The sequence below is a fragment of the Macaca mulatta genome, chromosome 7 (genome assembly GCF_049350105.2).
Source record: "Macaca mulatta isolate MMU2019108-1 chromosome 7, T2T-MMU8v2.0, whole genome shotgun sequence".
NCBI lineage: Eukaryota > Metazoa > Chordata > Mammalia > Primates > Cercopithecidae > Macaca > Macaca mulatta.
This window is the reverse complement of record NC_133412.1, coordinates 26,457,178-26,483,052: the sequence shown is the minus strand read 5'-3', so window position 1 is coordinate 26,483,052 and position 25,875 is coordinate 26,457,178. Positions and strand designations below refer to the sequence as shown.

General features: G+C 34.7%; 1 protein-coding gene across 2 annotated transcripts in view; it reads left to right on the top strand.

Moving 5' to 3' along the window:
* COPS2 (COP9 signalosome subunit 2) overlaps window positions 1-25,875 on the top strand; it is a 31,610-nt gene that overhangs the window by 972 nt on the left and 4,763 nt on the right. The window contains exons 2-10 of one of the 2 annotated variants that reach the window (NM_001193601.2): window positions 11,135-11,248; window positions 11,911-11,988; window positions 16,427-16,552; window positions 18,641-18,730; window positions 18,852-18,929; window positions 21,620-21,794; window positions 22,025-22,203; window positions 22,322-22,374; window positions 25,097-25,194. In NM_001193601.2, coding sequence (NP_001180530.1) covers window positions 11,135-11,248; window positions 11,911-11,988; window positions 16,427-16,552; window positions 18,641-18,730; window positions 18,852-18,929; window positions 21,620-21,794; window positions 22,025-22,203; window positions 22,322-22,374; window positions 25,097-25,194 — 991 coding nt within the window. Of the gene's footprint in view, window positions 1-11,134; window positions 11,249-11,910; window positions 11,989-16,426; window positions 16,553-18,619; window positions 18,731-18,851; window positions 18,930-21,619; window positions 21,795-22,024; window positions 22,204-22,321; window positions 22,375-25,096; window positions 25,195-25,875 lie in introns of both variants that reach the window. The other variant, XM_015142200.3, reaches the window with a different exon arrangement.

The following is a 25,875-nucleotide window of genomic DNA, read 5'->3' as shown; positions in this document are numbered from 1 at the left end:
AAAAACATCGTGTGGAAACTCTGAAAATTATCTTGACCCAGAATTAACGTCAACTTTGCTTTGTTTCTTTATTTTGGGGGTATTTCATATGGTTCTTTTATGGTGATGCTGCATTATCATAAAGTTACAAAATATATGTTTTGGGACGTCTGACTCATTTTAAGTGCCAGAGATTGTCAAAATATTAATACATTGTTTTGAATTAGTCTATAACTTCGTGTGTATTTTCAGTTTTTTGCATTTTAAAATAAGGCACACTTTGCAAAAGGGAGAACGGAAATTCTCGCTATTATCTGAAAGCCATAGTAGAGATTTTTATAATTTTTAAAGTTAAATGTGGTTTCGCTAATAGTTATGGTTTCTACCTTACATTTTAGTTTGTGCAAGCCAGTTGTAGGCAGTGACTTCAGTTCATTAATATGTATCTATCCATTTTTACTTATTACCTGTTTATTCATATTACAGGTGTTTTCTTTTAAATGTTTCTTTTAAATGTGCTTGTATTTTTTTAATTGATTCATAGTATTTTGTACATATTTATGGGGGGTTTTGTTACATGCACAGGATATGTAATGATCAAGTCGGTATTTAGTATATCCATCACCTTGTGTTTTTATCATTTCTGTGTCTTGGGAATATTTAAAGTCATCTCTTCTAGATATTTTGAAATATAAAATACGTTTTAACCATAGTCACCCTCCCCCGCTATTAAACATTAGAACTTATTCCTTCTATCTAACTGTTGGTTTGTACACATTAACCAACTTCTCTTACTTCCCCACTCCTCTTTCCCCCCACACCCTTCCTATCATTCTACTTTCTACCACCATGAAATCAACTTCTTTTGCTCCCACATCTAAGTGAGAACATGTGATAATTGTCTTTCTGCGCCTGGCGTATTTCACTTAACCTAAATCTCCAGATCCACGTTGCTGCAAATTGACAGATTTCATTCTTTTTTATAGCCAAATAATATTCCATTATGTTTATATACCACATTTTCTTCATCCATTTATCCATTGCTGGACACTTAGATTGATTCCCTGTCTTTGCTGTTATGAGTAATGCTGCAGTGAACATGGAGTGCAGGTATCCCTTTAATAGACCTATTTTCTTTCCTTTGGATAAACCCAGGAGTGGATTGCAGGATCTTATGGTAGTTCTACTTCTAGTTTTTGAGAAATCTCCATAATGGCTATACTAATTTACATCTCCATCAACGGTGTAGAAGAGTTCTGTTTTCTCCACTTTCTTGCCAGCATTCTATTATTTTTGGTCTTTTTGATGAATAACCATTCTAATTGTGGTTTTGATTTGCATTTCTTTGATGGTAGTGATATTGAGCTTTTTTTTTTCATGTATATGTCGGCCACTTGTATGTCTTCTTTATTTATTTACGCATGTGTATATTTTTAGAGATGGGATTTTGCTGTGTTACCCAGGCTGGGCCCAAACTCCTGGGCCCAACCAATCATCCCGCCTCAGCCTCTTAACTAGCTGAGACTACTGGCACTTGCCACCGTGCCCAGCTGTATGTCATCTCTTGAGAAATTGCATTTGTATTATTAGTTTGTGTTTGTAGATGTTTCTGCTTATCTCCTTCCTAAACAATAGTCTGTTGGATACATAACTTATTAGCGCTGTGATTAAGTTGATCATCTTTGAGAATGTAATATAGTAATAGCAGTGAGAATCTTTTTGTCTCGTGAAGTACTTGATTAACTTTTGCAAGATTTTTTATTAAACATACAATGTTTTAACTTGGCCATGTTTTCCCAGCCTTTTAGGGCCTACACTACATGAGCAGTATAACGAAGTTGAATATATAATTGCTTTAACTTTTTTTTTTGAAACGGAGTCTCACTCTGCTGCCCAGGCTAGAGAACAGTGGCACAATCTCAGCTCACTGCAACCTCTGCCTCCCAGGTTCGAGCAATTCTCCTGCCTCAGCCTCCTTAGTAGCTGAGACTACAGGCGCCTGCCACTATACCCGGCTAATTTTTTGTGTTTTTATTAGAGGCGGGGTTTTACCATGTTGGTCAGGCTGGTCTCGAACTCCTGACCTCAAGTGATCTGCCCCCCCCCCCGCCCCCCGCCCGGCCTTCCAAAGTGCTGGGATTACAGGTGTTAGTCACCACAACCAGCTGTGTCTTAACTTTTATGTCTTAAAGTAAGATTTTGCACTACTACATAATAAAATGAAATGTTGGAGTTTTCTGTTGGGTTTTTTGTTTTTCTTCCCCTAGCATTCTATTAAATAACTCTTCCTCCCCCATCTGTCTCTCATCAGGTGTCTAATTGTAAAATTATTTATGATTAATTTACTAACAGTTAAAACTTTTGGTGGCATAAAATTTGTTTAGTAATTTGTTTTTCATTTCCTTAAATCATATATTTAAAAAAAAAAAAGATTAATGAAGGAGGTTACCATTTCATGCTTACCTTTTGCCAAAAGAGTTTTTCTTTTTTTAAAATACTTATTTTGTCTGGGATTTTTTTTTTCTGTTTATTAGTATTTTAAAAAATCTGCAGAATTGACTTGCTTTCTCAAGATTTATTTTTATAAAAAATGTATTTTTTTTTTGAAAATTGATTATCACCTCGTTTTAGTTAAAGTGTTAACTGAGAGCCATGAGTATTGCTGACCACAGTGATACTCAGCATATCTTTATTGGTCGTCCATTGATATATTTTAACACCCTAAATCACTTTGTTCTTCCCCAATCTGGTAGAAATACGTAGTTAGGATACCAACTGAAAAATTAACTCTGTTTCTAAAACTGTACTGTTTTTACCCAATAGAGTAAATAATGATTTCTGCCCAAGAAGGATCTAAAATAAAACAAACTTTTTTTTTTTTAAAGAGAGAAATGAATGTAAAAGAAATACAACATACATGTATGGTCATGTGTGTTCTAAGATCTGTTTGATTTTTAGAGGCAGAAGCAGGCATTTCTAAACATAGTAATCTGTGGTAGGCGATGGTGCTAATAAATAACATTTAATGCAATGCTAATTTTACAGGTTTATAGATTATTTGCTGATCCATGATACTAAATAGTAACCATTGTGCCATTCATTAAGTAGGTAAGGCCATTGATAAACTGTTTTAATTCCACAGTCCAATCGTTCTACCATGAAACTTCTAATAATCTTTTTAGAAAGGATTTAAGACAAATTGACTTTATACCAAAAATTATTCTTCAGTAAGTCCTGTTATATGTAGGGTATTATATATTTGAATATATATATATGTTTTTTTGAGGTGAAGTTGTGCTCTGTCGCCCAGGCTGGAGTGCAGTGGCGTGATCTCGACTCACTGCAACCTCTGCCTCCCGGGTTCAAGTGATTCTCTTGCCTCAGCCTCCTGAATAGCTGAGACCACAGGTGCCCGCCACCATGCCCAGCTAATTTTTATATTTTAGTAGAAACAGGGTTTCACTATGTTGGCCAGGCTGGTCTCGAACTCCTGACCTCAGGTGATCGACATTCCTCGCCCTCCCAAAGTGCTGAGATTACAGGCGTGAGCCACCATGCCCAGCCTGTATTTGGATATAATTATTTAAATGTATTACAAGGAAAACATTGTCTAAAAGTTAGAATAATTCCACTTGGTTAAATATATGACCAGCTGTGAGCCTCATTATATTCCCCTAGTCAAGCTCATCGTTGGGATTAGGGAATAAATGTTTCCTAGTATTGTTTTTCTTGTCTTAATATATAGCAGTTTTATTTATTTTTTTTTTAACTTTTAGGTTCAAGGGTACGTGTGCAGGTTAGTTATATAGATAAGCTCTTATTACAAGAGTTTATTATACAGATTATTTCATCACCCAGGTACTAAGCCAAGTACCCAATAGTTATTTTTTCTGCTCCTCTCCCTCCTTCCACCCTTCACCCTCAAGTAGGCCCTTGTGTCTGTTCCCTTCTTTGTGTTAATGAATTCTCATCATTTAGTTCCCACTTGTAAAAGAGAACATGCAGTATTTGGTTTTCTGTTCCTGCATTAGTTTGCTAGGAGTAATGGCCTCCAGCTCTACCCATGTTCCCATTATTTTTTATGGTATAGCAGTTTTAATGCTCTGCATTTTTACTACTTTTTCTTTTGTGTGTGTGTGTAGTGGGGAGGAAAATGAATCTTAGCTACAGGATCTCTTACAGACTCTCGTATTTGTCACCCTTTTAATAAGATCAGTAGAAAGATGATGGTCAATTGCCAGTGCTATGTACATAGTGAACATGTATCCAGTATAAATGTTAAGTTCCAGAAATGTCAAAGACAGTATGATCCATATTATCCCAATTTTGTTAGGTGGGAAAAATATAGAAAAATATCTGGAAATAAATTATCAATGGTTTTAATGGTTTTTTTTGTTTTTTGTTTTTTGAGACAGAGTCTTACTCTGTTGCCCAGGCTGGAGTGCAGTGGTGCAGTTCTCTGCCTCAGCCTTCCAAATGACTGGGATTACAGGCGCAAGCCACTACGCCTGGCTAATTTTTGTATTTTTAGTAGAGACGGGTTTCACCTTGTTGGCTAGGTTGGTCTCGAACTCCCGACCTCAGATGATCCACCCACCTCAGCCTCCCAAAGTGTTGGGATTACAGGTGTGAGCCATCGCGCCCGTCCGGTTTTAATTTTTTTTAATTTGTTTTTATCTGGCAGACTTTTCACAGGGAACCTATATTGCTTTTATTACTGGGGGTGGGCAGGTTGCAGGGTGTAAATGATGAGCAAAAATGTTACTTTAGAGGCCAGAGAGTGACTCTGTCACTCTTTTTAAAATAGATAATACACGCACATGGTTCAAAACCAGAAAATATAAAAATATGTGCATCAAAGTTTTTTCCTCCATTCTCTTCTTCATCTGTCTGGTTCCCATTCTCGGTAGATAACCAAATATAGATTCTTATTCATCCTCTCTTTTTTTATTTTTTTAACATTGATATAGCATATTATAAATCTTGCTCTGTGCTTTTTAATTTATCTGAGAGATTATTCTGTATTAAGTATGCAAGGAGCTTACTTTTTTTATGGCTGCATTGATTGTATGTATGTACCATCCTTTATTTAAACAGTTCTGTATTGATAAGAATTTGGCCTGTTTTCAATATTTTGAAAAAACAATGTGCAGCTTATTTTTAAAAAATAAGCTAGCCAGATTTTTTCCTTTTTGTAGATGTAGTTGAAAATTAAGAATCAGGTTTGATAAATAAGTTGAGCCATTAAATTTTATGCTGCTGTTTCAGGATACAAACACACGACTCTGGTGAAGTTGGTTTTCTTGAGGATTTCAGAAGCATTACTTGTTGTAATCCATATCAGTATCATTGGAATAATTTTACTGCACCTTAAAGCTACTACTTCAAAGAAAAATATTGATTTGGAACTTAAATTGGCAACTTTTCAAAAAGGCCTGTTGTATTACCTCATTAGTGTACCTTGTATAATGAAATTGGAGAGGTTCAAACAAGGATAGCTAAAACAATGGGAGACAACTTTTACATGCTAAGAATAAAATAAAGTTATATACATTTAAGTAATAATAAACTTAATGATTATTTAATAAGCATAAATAAATTTAATAAAAAATAAACTTAAGACTTCACTGGCAACTTAAATCTGTAAACTACAACTATCCAACAAAGTGAATTTGTACTTGTACATTATATCCCGAAATGAACATATGGACCTTAGTGGGAATTAGAAACTTCCTACAGGGTTCAACCCCCAAATTTGACACAAGAGGAACTAAAGCATAGAGAATGAGTGATTACCTAAATTTACAGGACAAATTTGTGGGAGAGTCAGAACTAGAGCCCAGGTTTTATAGTAGCTCTTTTAGGATGCTAAAACACAAATGTGATTTTATGATAGCTCTACTTGGGAAATATAGTTTGAACACTGAAAATTTAGGACAACTTTTTTTTTTTTTTTTTTGAAACAGTTTCGCTCTTGTTGCCCACGCTGGAGCGCAGTGTCACTATCTTGGCTCACCGCAACCTCTGCCTCCCGGGTTCAAGCGATTCTCCTACCTCAGCCTCCTGAGTAGCTGAGATTACGGGCACGCGCCCCCATGCCCGGCTAATTTTTTTTGTATTTTTAGTAGAGACAGGGTTTCTCCATGTTGGTGAGGCTTGTCTTGAACTCTGGACCTCAGGTGATCCACCCCCGCTTAGCCTCCCAAAGTGCTGGGATTACAGGCGTTAGCTATCGTGCCCAGCAGACAGTTGTTTTGTTTTGTTTTGTTTTTTTAATTCTAACTTCATAGTTAACAAATCAGCACCCATTAACTTGTGTGAATTTTTTTAAATGCATAACTTTATCAGTAGCTAAACCATAAATGGCTACCTAGGATTCGAATCATGTCTGGTTTTTAAGGATAATGAAACACTGCCCACACCTTTTAGTGTGCCCAGCATCTGGTCAGCTGTTAGACAAGGCTCAGAAAGCATTGTTAATGGTAAGTGTTGTTTTCCTAAAGTACATTTCTTAGGACTTCTATTGGCAATAGATACAAGAGTAAGTAAACGAACTATGGAACTGATCCTGTTCAGCAGTAGCTACATACCTGATATAGTCAAAATTGACCCTGGCTGCTGTGTGTTGTGTTATTTTAGAATGTTTACCCACCTTTTATTTTAATTAACCAAACACTAAGCCTTTTGTAATATCCCAGGCTGTCGGAATACACAGATGAATAAGAAAGTTCCTGCTTCTGAGAAGTTCACAATTTGGCCTGTTTTAACATACAGAACTCTATGGTAGAGAGATGCATGTCATATGGAAGCATGACGAAGAAAAAAAATTTAGTTTGCTAAGAAGAGTGATGCTAAGATGAGTTAATGAACACATTTCCCAGCAGTATTAGGGCAGGGAAGTATCTTAGGAGAAAAGCAGAAAGGTTGTTAGGAGGGAAAATGGTTTAGAATTCTAGCAAAAAGAGCAGTTTATGCCAAAGCAGAGATTTAAAATTATGTGACATGTTTGAGAAAGAGTAGATTTTGGTTGTGTGGATGGATCACAAATTTCTTGGGGGAATTATCGGGACATGAATAGGTTGAAACTATTATTGAACTTTAGGGGTTTTTTTTTATTTTTAATCCCTTTTCCAACTGTTCTTGTAAAACAAGTGCTTGTTTATTTTTCATATATTAAACTCTTCATTTGTTTTTAAAGCATTCTTTATATACTAATTAAAATTTCACTTTCTCTTCTGTTAAAAAAACATTTAAACTTTTACAAATTATTATCTCTTTTTCATTTGACGTAACTATTTCAGTTTAGCAATACTTACTCAGTACTTCTAGATTTCCTATTCTGAGTTTACGGCATCATGTGTTAGTCAACTCGGAAGTTGACTTTGATAGTCATTATGGATCACTTTATTTTCCTTTATCTTGTGCCCATATGGGCACTTTTATTTTACCTCCCTAACATTGTTTAACATCTTCTGTGTTTATTCCATCATTTATTGTGTCCCCTGCCTTTTCTCCTCATTCTACTTCTTGGGATCAGGCCTTCACAGCTCCTGGCCAGACTTAAGATTATCCAATGGACTACCTCATTGCTACCAGAGTACTCTTCCAGAAACACAAATCTGATTATTTCCTTGTAAAATCTTTTAGAGGCTCTTTATTGAATCCAATCTCCTTGCAAGATTTCTGTTGTCCTCTTCCTCTGTTCAGTACCAGTTCATCTTTCATCAACCCTTTACATAACATCCTGTGCTTCAGCCCAAACTGTTCATACTATTTCAAGCTTCCTTGCATTTACAGATTAATTGCTTTATTTCAGCTGCCCTTCCCCATTGCTGGCGATTCCTATTCATACTTTTATACCTGACTTGGGTATCTTTTTCCTTCCTCTAACTCAGAAGTAGTTGATTACTCCTTTTTGAGATGCCAGTGGACTTAGTATGTGTGTCTATTATTTATTATATTATATTACAGTTTTGTTTGCATATCTGTTCCTTAATAGACCATGAGTACCTTGAGGGGAAGAGTTGTTAATTTGAATTTGTGTGAGCAATAATTAATTGCTGGCATATATTAAAGATCATGATTGTTGAGTATAAATAGTAGAAGCACCTAAACAATAGAATTTTTCTTCCAAAGACTTCAAAACATTAGTTTGAAAAATTATGCCTGTGTAATAACTGAAGAATAATTTGCAGTAGTGCACAGCTTGTGATAATTGATGCAGTGGGGTGCAAATGATGGATTAGTGATGTCATGATGGCTGGTTCAAGCCATACAAACATGGCATTGCAGATCATAACAAGGGACAGCCTATTTGTAGTCTATCGGTAGAATATCAGTTGTGCCAATTCTCATGTATATTTATATTGTAGCAATAACATTTGTTTTAAGAGTTGAATTGCAATTATGCAAAAACATTATACATGCCATTTCTTAATCCATATGATATGAAAAACCAAAAGAATATAGTCACAAAATGTAGAGGGCTGAATCAAATCTTGTCTCAGTCATTGTTTTGTTTTGGTTTTTGGTTTTTGGTTTTTGGTTTTTTTTTTGGAGTTGTAACATCTAAAGTTTAGAAATCTCTATCTGAAATCTATCAGGTCCCAGAAGTTACAGGTAACTAGTCTTATTTTAAGTATTCCATGACTGAATGACAAGACACTGTGTGAGAAATGACAGGAAATGTCAAGGATCCTGTTTTTAACAGTGTTATAATTGGTTCAGTAATTTCTAGAAAATTGAAGTTAATCTCTTCCCTTTCTAAAATACTGTTTCTCATTTGCTAGGAAGCTTCAAAACACTAGTCCTACTGTTGTCATGTATACCTTTCAGCTTCTACTTTCCTCTTCTCAAAACCTGACCTAATTGTTTTTTCTAATTTGTTTTGAGCCAAGAAACCAAAAATAAATGGACTCTGAATTTTTACTTTGTGATCAACATAAATCAGAAATACTTTTCATTTTACTTCCAGGTTCAAGGCTGCATTCTGAAGGTTTAGGTTGCAAAAAAAAAATAATTCTCTGGTTCAGCGAGCTATTCCTCTATCTTTTTCAACGATGTTAAGTGAAGTTTTTATTTTAGTTATTGTATGATAAATCATATATGGTAAATCCGTTTGTATTTGTTCCAACTTAATAAAACAATTAGAAAAGAGCTGATTTCCAAAAGCATAGAGTAGGTTTTATAGCTGTGATTCTTTACTCCAAGTCTTCCCTAAAGAATACCCTTAGGCTGAGATCTGAAATGATATGCAGTAGTTAACCAGATGAAGAGAGGTAGAGGTAGAGGTGGAAAGAGACAGGAATAACACATAAAAGTGGGAGAATTTGGCACTTGTTAAGGCCATTGAGTTAAGGCCAGGATGGCTGCAGCAAAGTGAATGAGGGAGAACTTGATAGGATATAAGGCTGGACACCGGAGTCAAGTTTTGATTATTTCGCTCTGGGTTTTAAGAGGAATGGGAACCATTTTTGAGGAGAGGAATAAGATAATTTATATTTTGTGAGAATTATTTCACCTGCTTAACCATGAGGATGTTAGAACTTAAAAAGGAGAATGAGAAGGCTGTTAAAGTTTGTGGAGAGATGAAAGTAGTTGGGTAGGGTAGGGTGGTAGCAACCAGGGGGTTTGGGAGTGGATAGATTTGAGGTTTATTTTGAAGGTAGAGTCAATAAGGACTTTTATGTTCTAACAAATAGTTACCTTCCATTGTTTGTGTTGTTACTACATGTACTATTCTCTTTATCCTCTCTCGTTTTGTCTAGTGGGCAAACTTCCATTTATCTTTCAAAACCCAGCTTTGAAGCCATCACTGTCACAGCATCATTCTGTGTATGGTTGACTTGTTCATTCTTTACTAATTTCTCTTTTTTTTAGCTTGATCAGTTTCTTTGTTGTCAAGCCTAGATTACAAGGGTTAAGAAGTAAATGAGTAATTATGAAACTTACTACCTAGTTTCATCAAGTGATTTTCATATGTTAAACACAACGGAATTCCAGGTCTTAAATCTGTAAGACTGACAGACTCATGTCTTCACACGAGGAGGGAGTTATCCTCCAGAGGGCGCACATTACAAAGCCACTCTTGATTACTGAAAAATTCATCTTGTGTTAATGTATTTTTGAGCTTTCGAATAACTTATACACAGCATACCTTTCTTCTCTCCTATGCTTTTATGAGACTGTAACATAATTTTTCCTAAATATCTCATAAAGAAATTTGTTACCTGTATTTGGATTTAGAAATAACTATAAAACTATTCTTGTCTTTTTGTGTTTGTTTCCAGGTACTATTCTTAATTTGATATATAAACTTGCCCTTTGTAATGACTTATAGCTGAGAAGGAAATAATCTTTATCTTATGACTCATAAGATAATGATTTCCATTACACCAATCCATGTGTATTTTGTAATCCTCGTTATTAGACTGAATGTCCTGGAACTGTGTAAAACTCTTGTTTACGCTACAAAATAGTTGTTTTATTCCAGTTTTCCCTTCTGCCTCATTTTTTTCCACTAAGAATTGAACTCATGTAATGGAAAGTCTCATAAAATTATATAAATCCATTTTGTTTTATTTATTTTGATTTGTTATAAAGCTGATTAACATTAGTATAAACAGCTGTTGTATAGTGCACATAAAGCAAATATTCTTACTAACATAATTATATTTAGTGCTAGATGACTTTGCCATGTGTAGATTACCATCCTAGCTAGTTTTAAACCATGTTACAATAACGAAATTTAGACTTGAGGAATAGAAAAAAATTATAGAACCAAAGATTAATAATTAGAACACATCTACATTAGGTTTCCCTCAGATTTCATGACCAATGAAAGCTTAACCACTACAGAATTGGGGTCATTAACCAATATTAGGTCTTTGCATTCTTCTTTTATGTTGATTCTATAGAAATTTTAACTTTCATCTGGAAGAAAGAAATGATTATATTCTGCTATACACCCTCTTCCTTTCTTCAACCCCTGGTTTTATATAACAGTTGAATATCAGTGGCATTTTATGTATGTATTCAAGGTTGTTTTGTTTTGTAAAAATACGTGGTCTTTCTGTCTTAACAGCATTCACTTTTTACATTGCTATGTGTAGGGTTTTTTTTTTTTTCTTTTAATATTTCTTTCTTTCCAACACAGGAATACTCTGAAGATAGTAACTCCGAGCCAAATGTGGATTTGGAAAATCAGTACTATAATTCCAAAGCATTAAAAGAAGATGACCCAAAAGCAGCGTTAAGCAGTTTCCAAAAGGTTTATATTCTTTTCCATTTGATTCTGTGTGTTAATTTTTTTTTAATGATATGCTAGAACAAATAAGTCCCAGGTGATTTTATCTCAGAAATGTGTTTTGAATACTTAATTATCCTATCAGTTAGCATTAGGCAGCACAAGCATATGTTTCAAAAGGGTTATCCTGATGTTTTTTCCAATCAAGCTGTCTGTGGAGCAGGGCCATTGTCCTGAAAAGCTAGGATGGTTCTGGCAGAAGAACCACCAACATGATGGTCAATAGGTATTATCACTGCAGTCTTGTTTCTTTTGGGGTAAATTACACAGTTGAGGTTTCGTTATTATAAATAGCTTCATTTCTTGACTTACTGTCACACTTATGGATTATTTTTACCATAGGTTGATTATTCGGGGGAAAAAATATTTCAGGAACTGTATAGTAATCAAGAAGTAGCTCTTAATTTTCCTGATGAAGGAACTTTAAGCTTGCTTATCCTTATGTAAGCATCTTACAACTTGTTTTTTTTTAGAGACTTAAAAATGACATTGAGAAATGGTGGTATCCTTGGGGAAATGTTTTTTATGTACATAGTATAAAATTAATTCAATACTTACACATTGGACATCATTAGAAAATAATATGTTAATATTAAGATAAACTAAAAATTTCTTCCTCTTTTTAGGTTTTGGAACTTGAAGGTGAAAAAGGAGAATGGGGATTTAAAGCACTGAAACAAATGATTAAGATTAACTTCAAGTTGGTAAGATTTGTTTTGAGGGGAATTAAACTAATGAAATAAATTTTTTAGGTAAAAACCTCATTACGACAAAGTACTATTATATCTACTTTTCTTAAGTACTACTTTGGGTGTGTTTTTATATTTAGTCTGCTTTGCAGTTAGAGCTATAGTAAATACTAAGTTTAAAAAAAAAAAGATTCCTCATAGGATACAGAAGTTTTCTATTTAAGAAAACTTATTCTTTTAGATGCATTTACAGTATTGGGCTGCTTTTTTTCCCCCCGTTCTGTCACCCAGACTGAAGTGCAGTGGTGCGATCTTGGTTCACTGCAACCTCTGCCTCCTGAGTTCAAGCGATTCTCCTGCCTCAGCCTCCTGAGTAGCTGGGACTACAGGCATGTGCCACCATGCTCAGCTGGTTTTTTGTATTTTTAGTAGAGACGGGGTTTCACCATGTTAAGCAGGATGGTCTCGATCTCCTGACCTCGTGATCTGCCCGCCTCGGCCTCCGAAAGTGCTGGGATTACAGGCGTGAGCCACCATTATTAATAGATTGACTTTTCCACAAAGGATTAGTGTTTACTTTGGAGTTTTAAAATTCTCCTGTTTATTATAAAGGGTTTCTCTTCCATTGACTAAGGCCAAAACATTAGCATTATGCTTATCTCTTCTCATTGTCTCTTACCCCACAAATAATCCATTGGCAAATCCACATGGCTTTATATCCAGTATGACTACTACTTACCGTTTCTACGTCTACTACTCTGGTCCAAGGCACCGTGATTTCTTACCTGGATTATTGCGATAGCCTCTTAACTGGTCTCCTTACTTTCATCATTACCCTGCTACAGTTCTCCACAAGTAGCAGAGTGATCCTTTTCCAATGTAAGTCAGATTATGCCATTCTTTTGCTCCATATCTTCTAATGGTCCCCATCTCCCTCAGTAAAATCCAGAATTCTTACCATGACCTACAAGTCCCTATGTAAGCTCATCCTTTGCTGCTGTTTTATTTGCTCCATCACTGGCCTTCTTGCTGTTCCTGAAGTCATCCCAAGCACAATCCTGTGTAAAGATTTGTACCTGCTGTTTCTTCTGCCTCAGAAGCTCTTCTCTGTTGTAACCATACAGGTTTTTTCTTCATTTGATTCAGATGTCTGTTCAAATGGCACCGCTTATCAGGATGGCCTTCCCATGACCACCCGATATAAAATAACATTCTTCCCATCATCACTTAAATTTCTTCTTTGCTCTTTTTTTCTTTGCATATGTCACCATGTGATCTATTATTTTTTGCCCCTCTTCACACCACCCCTCCCCCCAAGTAAGTTGTAAGCTCCATGAGAGCAGAACTTTGTTTTATCTGTTGTTATATTCTTAGAACCTATAATGCTTATAAGATGATAGGACTAGGTACAAACATGAATCTTAGATCACTAGAGGAGAAGAAGAACTTTTAAGAGAAAGATAAAATTAAAGCTCAGATTAGCAGGGAGTGAAGCAGTTGGAAGGTTCAGAAACTATGGCAAATAGAAGAATAGCTGATATGTTGCCACTTTCCTTTTCCCCTATTTTTGTATTTCCCATATGATATGTTTCCTCTTCCTCCCCATTAGCTTCTCTATCCCATCTGACTAGTACTTGTTTCCAGGTAACTTCTGCTAATCTTGTACCTCCTCTTTTTGAGGTACTCACTCTGGTATCATTTATCTCACCTTTAATAGGAGGGGCAGTCCATGGCATCTCCTACAGAAGCTGTTCACAAAATGTTTTTGTTCATTTTTTCCCCAAAATATATCAGAATAATTGAAAACACGTTAAATGTTATTAAGTATATTGTATATTGCATTTAAATCTAGTTAAAGAATGAAAATTATCTGCATTATATTTACCCTTTCTACTCCTACTGCTCTGATACTCTCAAAACATTTCTATGTTGCCCAGAGCCCCTGTGCTTTCTTTCCATATTTTGTTTGCAAGAATATTAAACACAAACATTTACTGTATTCAGATTAATAACTTAGAAGGCTGTGGAAGAAGCACCAAGCGTTTCAAGGAACAGAAATTTGTGATGAAGCAATCATAGTGACATTAAGGGCTGAATGTTTAACTCGTAGGTTCTGTGATTTGAGATAATACCAAGAGTCCCTATAGAAATTCGCTATTTTAATGTACTAGCAGTGGTTTCGTTTTGAATCCATTTGAACACTGTGTTACCCTTAAGACTTGGTTTTGCCATTTTACCTTGAGCAGAGTGGGAAGGAAGGAAGGGAGAGGGTTTTTTGCATTTTATGTTATTTTGTCTACCTTACCTACCTTTTGTTTGCTGTAGCAGCATCTGTGAATAAGTTAATGGTTCACAAGAGTGATTTCAGCTTCTGTACCTGCCCCTCTCGTTTTCTGATTGGACTCAGAGTAGGACCTATGTTGTGTGTAGTGATTTTAGATAGTAAAAAGTTGAAAGAGTTTACTATCAACTGCTCTGGGACCAATTTACCTACTCTTCCTTCAGTCTTTAATTATAATATAATTGTTTTTTGAATGAGCTATAAATTATCATAACATAAGGAGATAAATTCAAAACTGCAACTTTTTTTTTTTTTTTTTTGAGATGAAGTCTTACTCTGTTGCTCAGGCTGGAGTGCAGTGGTGCAATCTTGGTTCACAGCATCACTGCAACCTCTGCCTCCCAGGCTCAAGCTATCCTCCTGCCTCAGCCTCCAAGTAACTGGGACTGCAGGCGCATGCCACCACACCTGACTAATTTTTGTTTTTTTTGTAAAGACGGGGTTTCACCATGTTGCTCAGGCTGGTCTCAAACTCCTGGACTTAAGCGATGCTCGTAGCCTCTCAAAGTGCTGGGATTACAGGAGTGAGCCACCAAGCCCAACCAAAAACTGTAACTTTTTGCAAAACTCCTATTTCAGTGCCAAGGTACAGCTTCAAAGTTAGGATAGTCATATTTCTCTGATTTCCCTTTTGCTACAAGATATGTACTGTAATGTGGATTTAGCAGCTCACTGACAGGATGTTACCTATCATTTACCCCACATGAAACTTGGAAACAAAAATGGTTATATATCTATATATATTTCCATAGTTCTATCCTTTTTTTTGTCTCATCCACCTCTACTGTTTTCTTTATTGTAATTCAGTTCTTGCTTAGAAGGTTTCAGGGATTGTTCTCAAGTTTTCTAGTTCTTCATGCTGTGCCTCAGGGCAGAATATATTGTCATAAGCAAGATAATTACAACATTATTAGTTTATTCCTCACCCTAATAAATACATATGTTTAATTAGTCAAGGAAAGGAGCATTTGTATCTGCCAGTGCCTCATGTCTTTGATTAAAAAAATAGAATAGAACTCAGGAAAAAAAGATTAATAGCAGTTGCAGATTGTGAGGATTGTGGATGCAGGTTATAAGGTTAGACTCATAAATTGACTTACAGGATATACTTAGGACTGGTAAACCTCTCCCAGAATAAGTCTCAGTACGCCTTTATTTTTTAGACCGTTCTTGTTTCCTGGAACAACATCAATAGTACAAATACAAGGAATAACAACATTAACTATATCTACTGTTGAGTAGAACCTTAGATGGGGAGACTTTTCTTGATATGAAATTAGTATTGATGCTTGAAAAGATTGTTTAATTTCACATTTTCATATATAGCCAGCCAGTTATAGGGAGAAAAGAAACAAGTAACTCTTATTGCAGAGCTTCCTGAGGAAGGGATAAAATTACAGGGGAGAATATAGCTAATAACCTGCATAGCAGGTACCCAAGGCATTTGAAAACTTGGATTTTGGTCGAGTGCGGTAGCTGACACCTGTAATCCCAGCACTTTGGGAGGCCGAGGTGGGCAGATCACCTGAGATTGGGAGTTCAAGACCAGCCTGACCAATATGGAGACACCCTGTCCCTACTAAAAAACAAATAATAATAATACAAAATTAGCCGGGTGTGGTGGCACATGCCTGTAATCCCAGCTACTCGGGAGGCTGAGGCAGGAGAATCGCTTGAACCTGGGAGGCGGAGGTTGTGGCGAGCCAAGATCGTGCCATTGCACTCCAGCCTGGACAACAAAAGCGAAACTCCATCTCAAAAAAAAAAGAAAAAACTTGGATTTTATTTGTGTGTTTTGGCTTACGAATATTTTAGTAGGTTTTATGATTTAAATATGTTGTACAATGACAACTTCTGAAATTTGGAAAATTTAGCAGTTGTACTTGTTTTATAAGCTAACTTTATACATTTGGTTTGAGTAATCTAGTCATTTCAAATTTAAGATAATGTTTATAATGTTCCTGTCATACATAGTTCCTCTTTTACAAAACTATATTAGGAACTATATGAACTACATTTAATTATGTAGCAGTGTATTCTATAACCTTAATCATGTGTACATATTTTAGTACCTAAATTTGCATCTGATAATTCATTTTTCTTTTCTCACAGACAAACTTTCCAGAAATGATGAATAGATATAAACAGCTATTGACCTATATTCGGAGTGCAGTCACAAGAAATTATTCTGAAAAATCCATTAATTCTATTCTTGATTATATCTCTACTTCTAAACAGGTTAGACTCAATTTTCCCCTCTTAGCGCTGTCAGTGTGTTTATTATTTATAGTAAGGGCTTTGTTCTTTACAAATGAAAAGACTTAGAACTTCTATTTAAGTAGTTATGCTAGTTATTAGTGTGCTTTAAAAATGATAAGTACTATTTTCCTGGTTATATTACTGATTATATAATAGTAAAAGGTAATAACTCCAGCTTGATCTCTTTAAATAATTGCTTCAGATACTAAAATCTGTAAACAACTTTTCAGCCTTTTGTTAGACTCCTATACAGTTGCTACCACGGGTCCTTCTAGTGAACTCCATTAACACTTCAGCTAGCCATTCCGAGGTGTTAAATACACTGAATCACAGGTTATTTGTATGGATTTGGTTATATTAAAATCTTTGAGAAGTGCCTGTGCTCTTATCAGTTAGTGTTTGGCATTACTCAACAGGTGCTCAGTAAATGCTTCTGCAAAGGATGGGTGGATAATGAAAGAAGAGCTACTGATGAAAGAAACTAAAGAAGGTATTGGGAGTGATAGTGCTTTCATTATGAGTCTAGATTTTGGTTGTTAAGAAAACCAATGATTATTTTATATATTTTTTTGCAAGATAATTTTTAATTGGGTCATTTGGTCTTATCCTTGTAAGCAGTATAGTCCTCAGTTTTAGTTTTTCATCCTCGTACTCTGTGATATTTGGGTACAAGATATAGTCTGTATATCATTTAGTATTTCTTAGAATATTTGATATTTTTTGTACTCATGATCAAAGAATGTTCAGATCAAAATCAGCCTCATTTAATGTCTTTTCTAGTAGATGTCATTTTTTTCAGGCAGTTTCTACTCTTTATATTTAAATTTTATGTAATGCAAATAGAGGAAGGTAAACTTACATGTTTTGTTAGAATATTAACACTTAACGACACTAATTCTAGAGTTGTTATATATCGTGGAGCTTTCCTAAAGTGGGGAAATGTTTTCCAACTCTTAAAAACGAGTGTCATCAAAACATATTTGGTACACTGTTTATAAATACTATGCCAGTAATTGGAGCAAGGAGAGGGAATCGAGTGATTTTGAAACTTCAGGACTGCATGCTCTGTGTGCTGTTATATGTAAGGTTTTTGTCTTTTGAAAGTAACAACAGATACTGGGTGGGCGGTACTCAGTTCTATTCAATATGCCATCAGTAGTCACGCATAAACAGATGGTGTTTTCTGAAAATGTGAAATTTTCCTGCTCTTACAGTCCTCTTCTTGACCCAGTTAAGCAGAGAATTAGATATTCAAACAAAGGCAAAGCCAGAAGTAGGGGGAAGAGGGTGGGCAAGGGAACTTAACAAGATGTAAAACAAATAATGATTTCCATGAAAAAATGCCACACAGATTGGTGAATTGGTGGTGATTAGACATAGCTAAAATTATACTAGACTTTTCTTTCCACACACCTCCATGGTTTACCAGTGACTTAAAAGCTATGCAGTTGAGTTACTTAGTCAGATTTATAGAAGAATTTTGAGGGAAGGAGCTTATTTGTTTCTTCACCAGCATGCTTAGTGTTTGCCACATTGTAGGCTCCAGATAAGGGTTGAGTGAATAAGATATACACTGTTAGTAACAATACAACTAGTTCTATGTACATTTCATTTACTGCTGTTAATATGAAATGAGTGGCTGATCTGAGTGGAGTGGTATTTACAGCTAATTGAGCACAACCAGTTACAGATAACTTTGTTCCTTCTCCACTCCTACTGCTTCACTTGACTAGCTTTTTAAAAAGTAAAATAAAATATAGAATGAATTATTAGTTTGGGAAGGACAAACGTATACTATTACAGCATGAGAACTTACCGCAGTATGTTTATATGGGGAAATATTTTCTGGGTTTTATAAAACAACCGATCATGGCACTTGTAAATTTGGTCTGTATTTTGCTTCAGTTTGTTAATTTTTTGGACTGTAGAAGACATTCAGTAAGATACAGATAGTGTATCTTATGTGTATTAAAGTTCAAAGATGCACTTTTAGTTTGTTCAAATTAACTTTATTAACAGGTACAAATTTGCTGTTTACAATTATAGAATTCTGATTTTTTATGTCAGATGGATTTACTGCAGGAATTCTATGAAACAACACTGGAAGCTTTGAAAGATGCTAAGAATGATAGACTGTGGTTTAAGACAAACACAAAGGTAAAAATTATAATTACTTACACTTTTCTTTTGAAAAGTGGGTGGGTGTTTTTAATAAAGTCTCCTGAAGATACACATCTTCTGTTGAAATCTTGATTTTAATAAGTTTGCTTTCTTGCAGCTTGGAAAATTATATTTAGAACGAGAGGAATATGGAAAGCTTCAAAAAATTTTACGCCAGTTACATCAGTCCTGCCAGGTAGCTTTCCCTTATTTTTTTCTGAATATTTCTTCATAATAAAAGTATAATGAATAATTATATTCAAAATATTGTTTAGGGATGTTTTTGTTTAAGCATTATCCCAAAAATAATAATTATATTCAAAATATTGTTTAGGGATGTTTTTGTTTAAGCATTATCCCAAAAATAAAATTTAGAAAATAAGTTATAAAATTACCTTTTTTTTCTCTTTTTTTTTTGAGAGAGGGTCTAGCTCTGTCACCCAGGCTGGAGAGTGCAGTGGCGCAATCTTGGCTCACTGCAACCTCTGCCTGCTGGGCTGAAGCAGTCTTCCCACCTCAGCCTCCTAAGTAGCTGGGACTACAAGCGCACACCACCATGCCCAGCTAATTTTTTGTATTTTTTTGTAGAGGTGGGGTTTTGCCGTGTTGCCCAGACTGGTCTTGAACTCCTGAGCTCACGCGATCCACCCACCTCAGCCACCCAAAGTACTGGGATTACAAGCGTGAGCCACCATGCCTGGCCCCTCAATCTTTATTCTTTGTGTAATGAGGTACCAAGTATCAATAAACAAACAGGCCTGTTGTAATACTTGACTATTATATTGATATGTAGTTACATACCCTATGAAAACAGAGCCAGGATATTATAAGCATGTGTAATAAAGATATTTTTATATTCCGATTTATATGAATCCTAGCAGCATTGTCCAACAGAACTTTAAGTGATACTGGGAATGTTCTATATCTGTTGTCCAATATGGTAGCACCAGCTATGTGTAGCTATCAAGCATTTGAAGTACGGCTAGTGTGACAGGTACTGAGTTCTTTATTTTCTGTAATTAATTACTTTAAATTTGAAAAGCCATATAGTCAGGACAGAATGGCTCTATAACTTTTTAACCAGGCTTTCATTTTATATTCCCTGTTTTGTCTTAACCAAATGCATCATTTAATACTAGTTTAAATTGAATGTGGAAATACTGCTTTAAGTATTTTTAAACTCTTCCAGTGCCATGTACTATTTTTTTTCCAACCCCTCCCCACCCCCGCCACCATGTAGTATTATTTAAATGATATATGTGTCATTTCTGTGAATGGGAGAAATGATCAAGAGACTGTTCTAAATGAATCACCTGCAGATACTCAATAGTTTTGTAAAGCGGATTAGTCACTTAGGAATGATTTCTTGTCTACACATTGTTAGGATGCTTTAGTCTGATTCATAACCAACTGGAGGTTCAGTTCCCTGTGAAATGGAAATGTTGGAGCAGCCATCTCTGAATGATGGAGGGTCTTTCAGTATGTATATAAGGAATTTGAGAAAATCCTTTGAAGAAGTTTTGCTTTAAGAACGTAAGAAAAATGCTATCAGGATGGTAAATAGCATTATATTACTTAGTACTTTGGTGGAAGTATGTTCAGGGAAAGATTAAGGATACTCTAGATGTATAAATTGTTTTGTATATTGTATGTTTTACTCTGGTTATGATTCATTAGTGAATAATTAAACAGAATTTTAAGTTTGAAGACCCAATAAACAATAAATTTTGGCTTAGTGTGTGTCAGTGTGAGATATTTATGAATATCTTACTGCTGATCATATTGCTATTTTTCATGGCCCACATTTCGTGGGCTGTTGGTCAACTTTAAAGGCATGCTTAAATGTCAGCACCTTTTTGTGATTCGTGTGACGTCCTCCAGGAAAGTTAGTCCCTGTTTCATTCTCCTAGGCACTTGGTTTATGCTTCACCTAGTCATTGTCTTTTATATTGTAATTTATCTACTGACAGATTAATCTTCTACTAGAGTGTGAACTTTTTGAGACCAAGAACCTTGGGGTTTTTAACTTTGTATTTCCCCATGATAGACCAAGCGCCTGGCAGGTGGAAGGGACTTAGGAAGGGCTTTTTACTTGAATAAGTGGTTCTAAAGCAGTTGTGAAGATTTGGGGAAGACAATAATAAATCTCCTAGGTAAAAACATAAACATTAAAACATTTCATACATACAGCAGTCCCCCCACCCCTTATCCACAGTTTGCGTTCCTCAATTTCAGTTTCGTGTGGTCAACTTATTTCCTGTGGTCTGAAAATAAGATATGTTGAGGGAGAGAGAGATCACATTCACATAACTTTTACAGTATATTATTATGTGTTCTATTTTATGATCAGTTATTGTTAATGTCTTACTGTACTTGATTTATAAATTAAACTTAATCATAGGTATGTATGTACAGTAAGTTTTCACTTAACATTGTTAATAGGTTCTTAGAAACTGTGATTTAATGTTGTTTTGTTCAACACCACATTGATGAGGGGAAAAATGATTTCATTGTACATTGTTTTGCTTAAGGTCATGGTTTCCAAGAACCTATCGACAGTGTTGAATGAGGACTTACTATATAGGAAAAAACATAGTACTATACATAGTTTCAGACATCCACTGGAGGTCTTAGAATAAGGAAGGACTACTGTACAAAAAACCTTTGGCTACTTTTTCCTTATCTAATAACTAAAAAGTGGAAAGGATGTGTTAGTTTCTTTTTGGCCATTACAAGTGGCATTCTTAGTACTGTAACTTCCAATTAAAACTTGTGTTGCCTTTCCACATGGAAATAGTATTATAAATGTAAGATTTCCAGGCTAATGCAAGTAAGAATTACTGTCTGAATTCTCTCTTGTCTAAAGTTAAGTATTTGCTTTCCTAGACTGATGATGGAGAAGATGATCTGAAAAAAGGTACACAGTTATTAGAAATATATGCTTTGGAAATTCAAATGTACACAGCACAGAAAAATAACAAAAAACTTAAAGCACTCTATGAACAGTCACTTCACATCAAGTCTGCCATCCCTCATCCACTGATTATGGGAGTTATCAGAGGCAAGTTTGGTTTGGAGAGGGTGGGCAGTGGCATGGGGAAATATCAAAGTGTTTAATTAAACTCTTGCTTTTTAGAACTTCAGTGTATACCTTGAGGCCAGTACTCTTCAAGTTATAGAATTTAAAAACTGAGAGGCACTGAAATAGTTTTCATTTGGCCTTTATGAGGTGGTCAATCTTGTTATTACAGAATGAAAATGTCCTATTTTCTCGTGTCTTATTCTTCACAGAATGTGGTGGTAAAATGCACTTGAGAGAAGGTGAATTTGAAAAGGCACACACTGATTTTTTTGAAGCCTTCAAGAATTATGATGAATCTGGAAGTCCAAGACGAACCACTTGCTTAAAATATTTGGTCTTAGCAAATATGCTTATGAAATCGGGAATAAATCCATTTGACTCACAGGAGGTACGTGTGTTTTAATTGTTAATTTCTCTTATCAGCTATCTGGAAATAAATGTTACTTCTTTTTTTAAAATGTTATTTCTTTGTACATGTACTTAATTTTTTTCTTTACTGTGTTTAGGCCAAGCCGTACAAAAATGATCCAGAAATTTTAGCAATGACGAATTTAGTAAGGTAAGATTTTATATTTCGGTTAAGGTAAATTTCCTTAAAGCAGTTCATAAAGGAGCGAGAGATAAAACTTTTCAGAACTCAGTTGATATTCAACATTTGCCCTTTTGTATTTTCTTAGAAAAGTTTGCAGAATTTTTATTTTCTGAAGTTATTTACATGCTGTTTTCTGTAGCCACAAGATTTTATAAAGCATTCACTACTTAGTTTTCCTATTATCTGTGTGTGTGTCTGTCTGTCTGCGCACACACACATGCACCTGCGTCTTTCAGTGGAAAATTGATTGTGGATGTCTTAAAATGTTATTTCACAATAGTACTGCCTATACCTCTCTTAATCCAAAATGAAATTATGAACTAGTCCAAGATGAGTCAGGAATTTTCAGTAAGACAAGACGGCATAAGCATATTTCTTTACTCATATATTTTCTCAATGACAAGATGGAAGTATTTTTAAAAATGTTTACAATGGATAATTTTCTGAGGTGGAATGTGGGGTGGCAGAAGGGTCGTACTGGTAAGAAACCCAAGATTTATTGAATGATTCGTAATGATGGTTAACCACTGAAGAACCTACCATAGTCAATTAATATTCAACAAAATTATGGAAGATAAGACCAAACAAAAAACCTATAAGAAAAGGCCCATTTTTGCAAAAGGAATTAGTGAGTAAGAGAAACTTTCCTCCAGGCATAGAATAAATGGAACCCAGGGTTTTTGTGGGTTTTATTCATTAAAAAAGTATAAGAAATTTACCAAGTTTCTTCAGGTCTTTTATTTTAAGTTGTACAGCTGAGTTTTACCACAGCTGGAAAAATGTAGTTAGGGACATAAAGCAGGGCTTTTTTTTTTTTTTTTTTTTTTTTTTCCCCCAGATATATGTAAATAATTTAGGTGACCGGAAGTTCTATTTATAGTACTTTTTCATTGAACAGAAAATACTATTAGACTGCAAATTATGGGTCACCTACATATAAATTGTATGTACTTGGAGAAAATAACTTATTTCATGATATTAAAGTTCCTGTGTAAAATGTCCTCATTTAACTTTTAAACCTTAATTTTGGCTGCAAAAAAAAAAATAAAAGGTTTTTTTTAGAGGGACTAAGAACAGTTGGGAATTAAAAACCTTAACTTACCACATTAAATCAGTTTCTTTATTGTTTACTACTTTATATTAAATTGGTTGTTGAATTAGGTTACTTTTAATTATGATGCTTTTAATAAAGATGAAGAAAACTTCATCTTTATTTCAGGTAGTTTATTTCATTCACATTTGGTCACATTAACTAAGAACCAAAGTTGTTTATAATGTTAAATTGCTGAGCAGCAACTTAGAAAGAAATATTGAGGAAAAGCTTTACCCTAGACATTTATATTTTATATAAATTAAATTGGCTAAGTACGTTAAAATTGGTTAAAGGACTGATTTATCAGAACTTTATCTGACTTACATCAGAATATATAATGATATTTATATATTTATTATATCCAACTACTCCAGTGAAGCCACTGTATTGGAACTCAAAACTTATTTTAATGGTAAATTTTGACCCACATGATGTGACCCATGGTGTCCCACAATTTTGTGTAAGATGTTTTTTTTTAAAAACCCCGCTTAAGAAATGGAAGAATGTTTTACAGTTAAAATACATATGTATACAAATATAAATGTTTATGCAAGTGTTTTCAATGCTTGAATATGTCCTCCTATATAGTATATTACAGCAGTGTATTTGGGGTGGGTAAGAAAGTAATGCTTCCTAATTTTATCTTCCTAGTCAGTTGCCAGGAGACTAGAGGAAAATAATTCCTGTTGAAGCACTTGAATCACCTGCCCCTAACATGAAGTTACATTGGGACCCAACAGATGGAAGCACTAGCAGAGGGCGTGCAGAATAGCTGATGATACATATAAAGCAGACAGTGGTGCCATATCCAGAAGGTTGGATTCTTCCTTCTCAGCACCTTTAGCAATCCCCATAGAGCTTTACAGAATTATTTCAAGAGGAGATACTAGATACCTCAGAGAATTATGACTATAAATCAGCCTTTGGCCTTCTGCAACAGGGGATTCCATCACTCTTGACTTTGTGTGTACACCTAGTTGGCACTAATTATCTGCCACTGATGTCTCTGCTTTATAGCTCAGTGGGATTTTAAGGTTAGAGAGATTTGAGAAATGTTCCTTTTGAAAATTTTGACAGTTGCTGGTAGCTTTCTAGAATATAAAAGTTAGGAAGCTGCATTTTCTGAATAACCTACACAGAGGATATACTTTCTTATTTGAAAGACACGGCTACACCCGTTCATGTAGTAGTGTACATGAAACCCGGTTCCTTTCATTATGAACAATTGGGAATTAAATGCACAATTTCATTTGGAAACATCAAACATTAAATAGTCGTTAAATGTTTTATTGCCAACTTTTAACAAAAGTAAGATATTGAAGTGATTTAAATTAACTATGTATGAATATAGTGTATAACCCCAAAAGAAGATTTGTTTAATCTTTCTTTTAAAAAACCGAAAGCATGAAAAGGAAATTTATATTTTTTTGGCAGAAGGATATGTGTGCTTGTTTAACTCTGATTTCCATGACAGAAAGTATAACATTATTTAGATTTTTGCATATGAAAATTGAGAAACAGGCTCTTTGAATTATCTGATTTAATACATAACTACTTCATGTTTGACATAATTTACACTTTTTATTTTTCTATTAGTGCCTATCAGAATAATGACATCACTGAATTTGAAAAGATTCTAAAAACAAATCACAGCAACATCATGGATGATCCTTTCATAAGAGAACACATCGAAGGTATGTTCTTTCTGCCAACTGGATTCTATTACTTTCTTTGCCACTGTCAAACAAATGCTTCTTAATGAAGCTGCATGGCATTAAGCTGTTTTTCTTCTGTCTATTGCAAAGTATAGATATGTTTCTAAATGCTGTCATTGGATGGGATATTCCTCAAAATTATGAAGCTGTTTAAAGAAATTAGCCAATTTCATATTAATATAGTCAAGTTTACATATAATGTCCATTTTGTTTAAGGTAACTGTCCCTTTTTTAAAAAATCTAATATAGATGCTGTTGCATGTTTATTATTGATGCTTAGGTTCAAAGTTAATTTTTAGGGTTCATTTTTGACAACAAAAGTTTTGAAAATATCCTGCTATAGATAATGCTCAGATGTATGTACTGTGAAAGATAAGGTAACATTGTGAAGGTTTCATACCAGTAAGTGAATGAGGTTTTTAGCAAGTTATGTTGAATTACCAAAGACTACAATCATCTCTTTGTTCTTGAACCTCTTTTATAGCTCCAATTTTCCCACCTATTATGGAGCTATTTGAAGGTTTTTAAATGACCATTTGGAACTAAATTTCAGATGCATCAGAAGTAATGTTCTGTTGTTCCCCATCTTCCTTTCTCTTTTAATCAACAGACATTTGAAAAGTTCTTGCATGAACCTAGAATGATACTGCAGTTTATAGA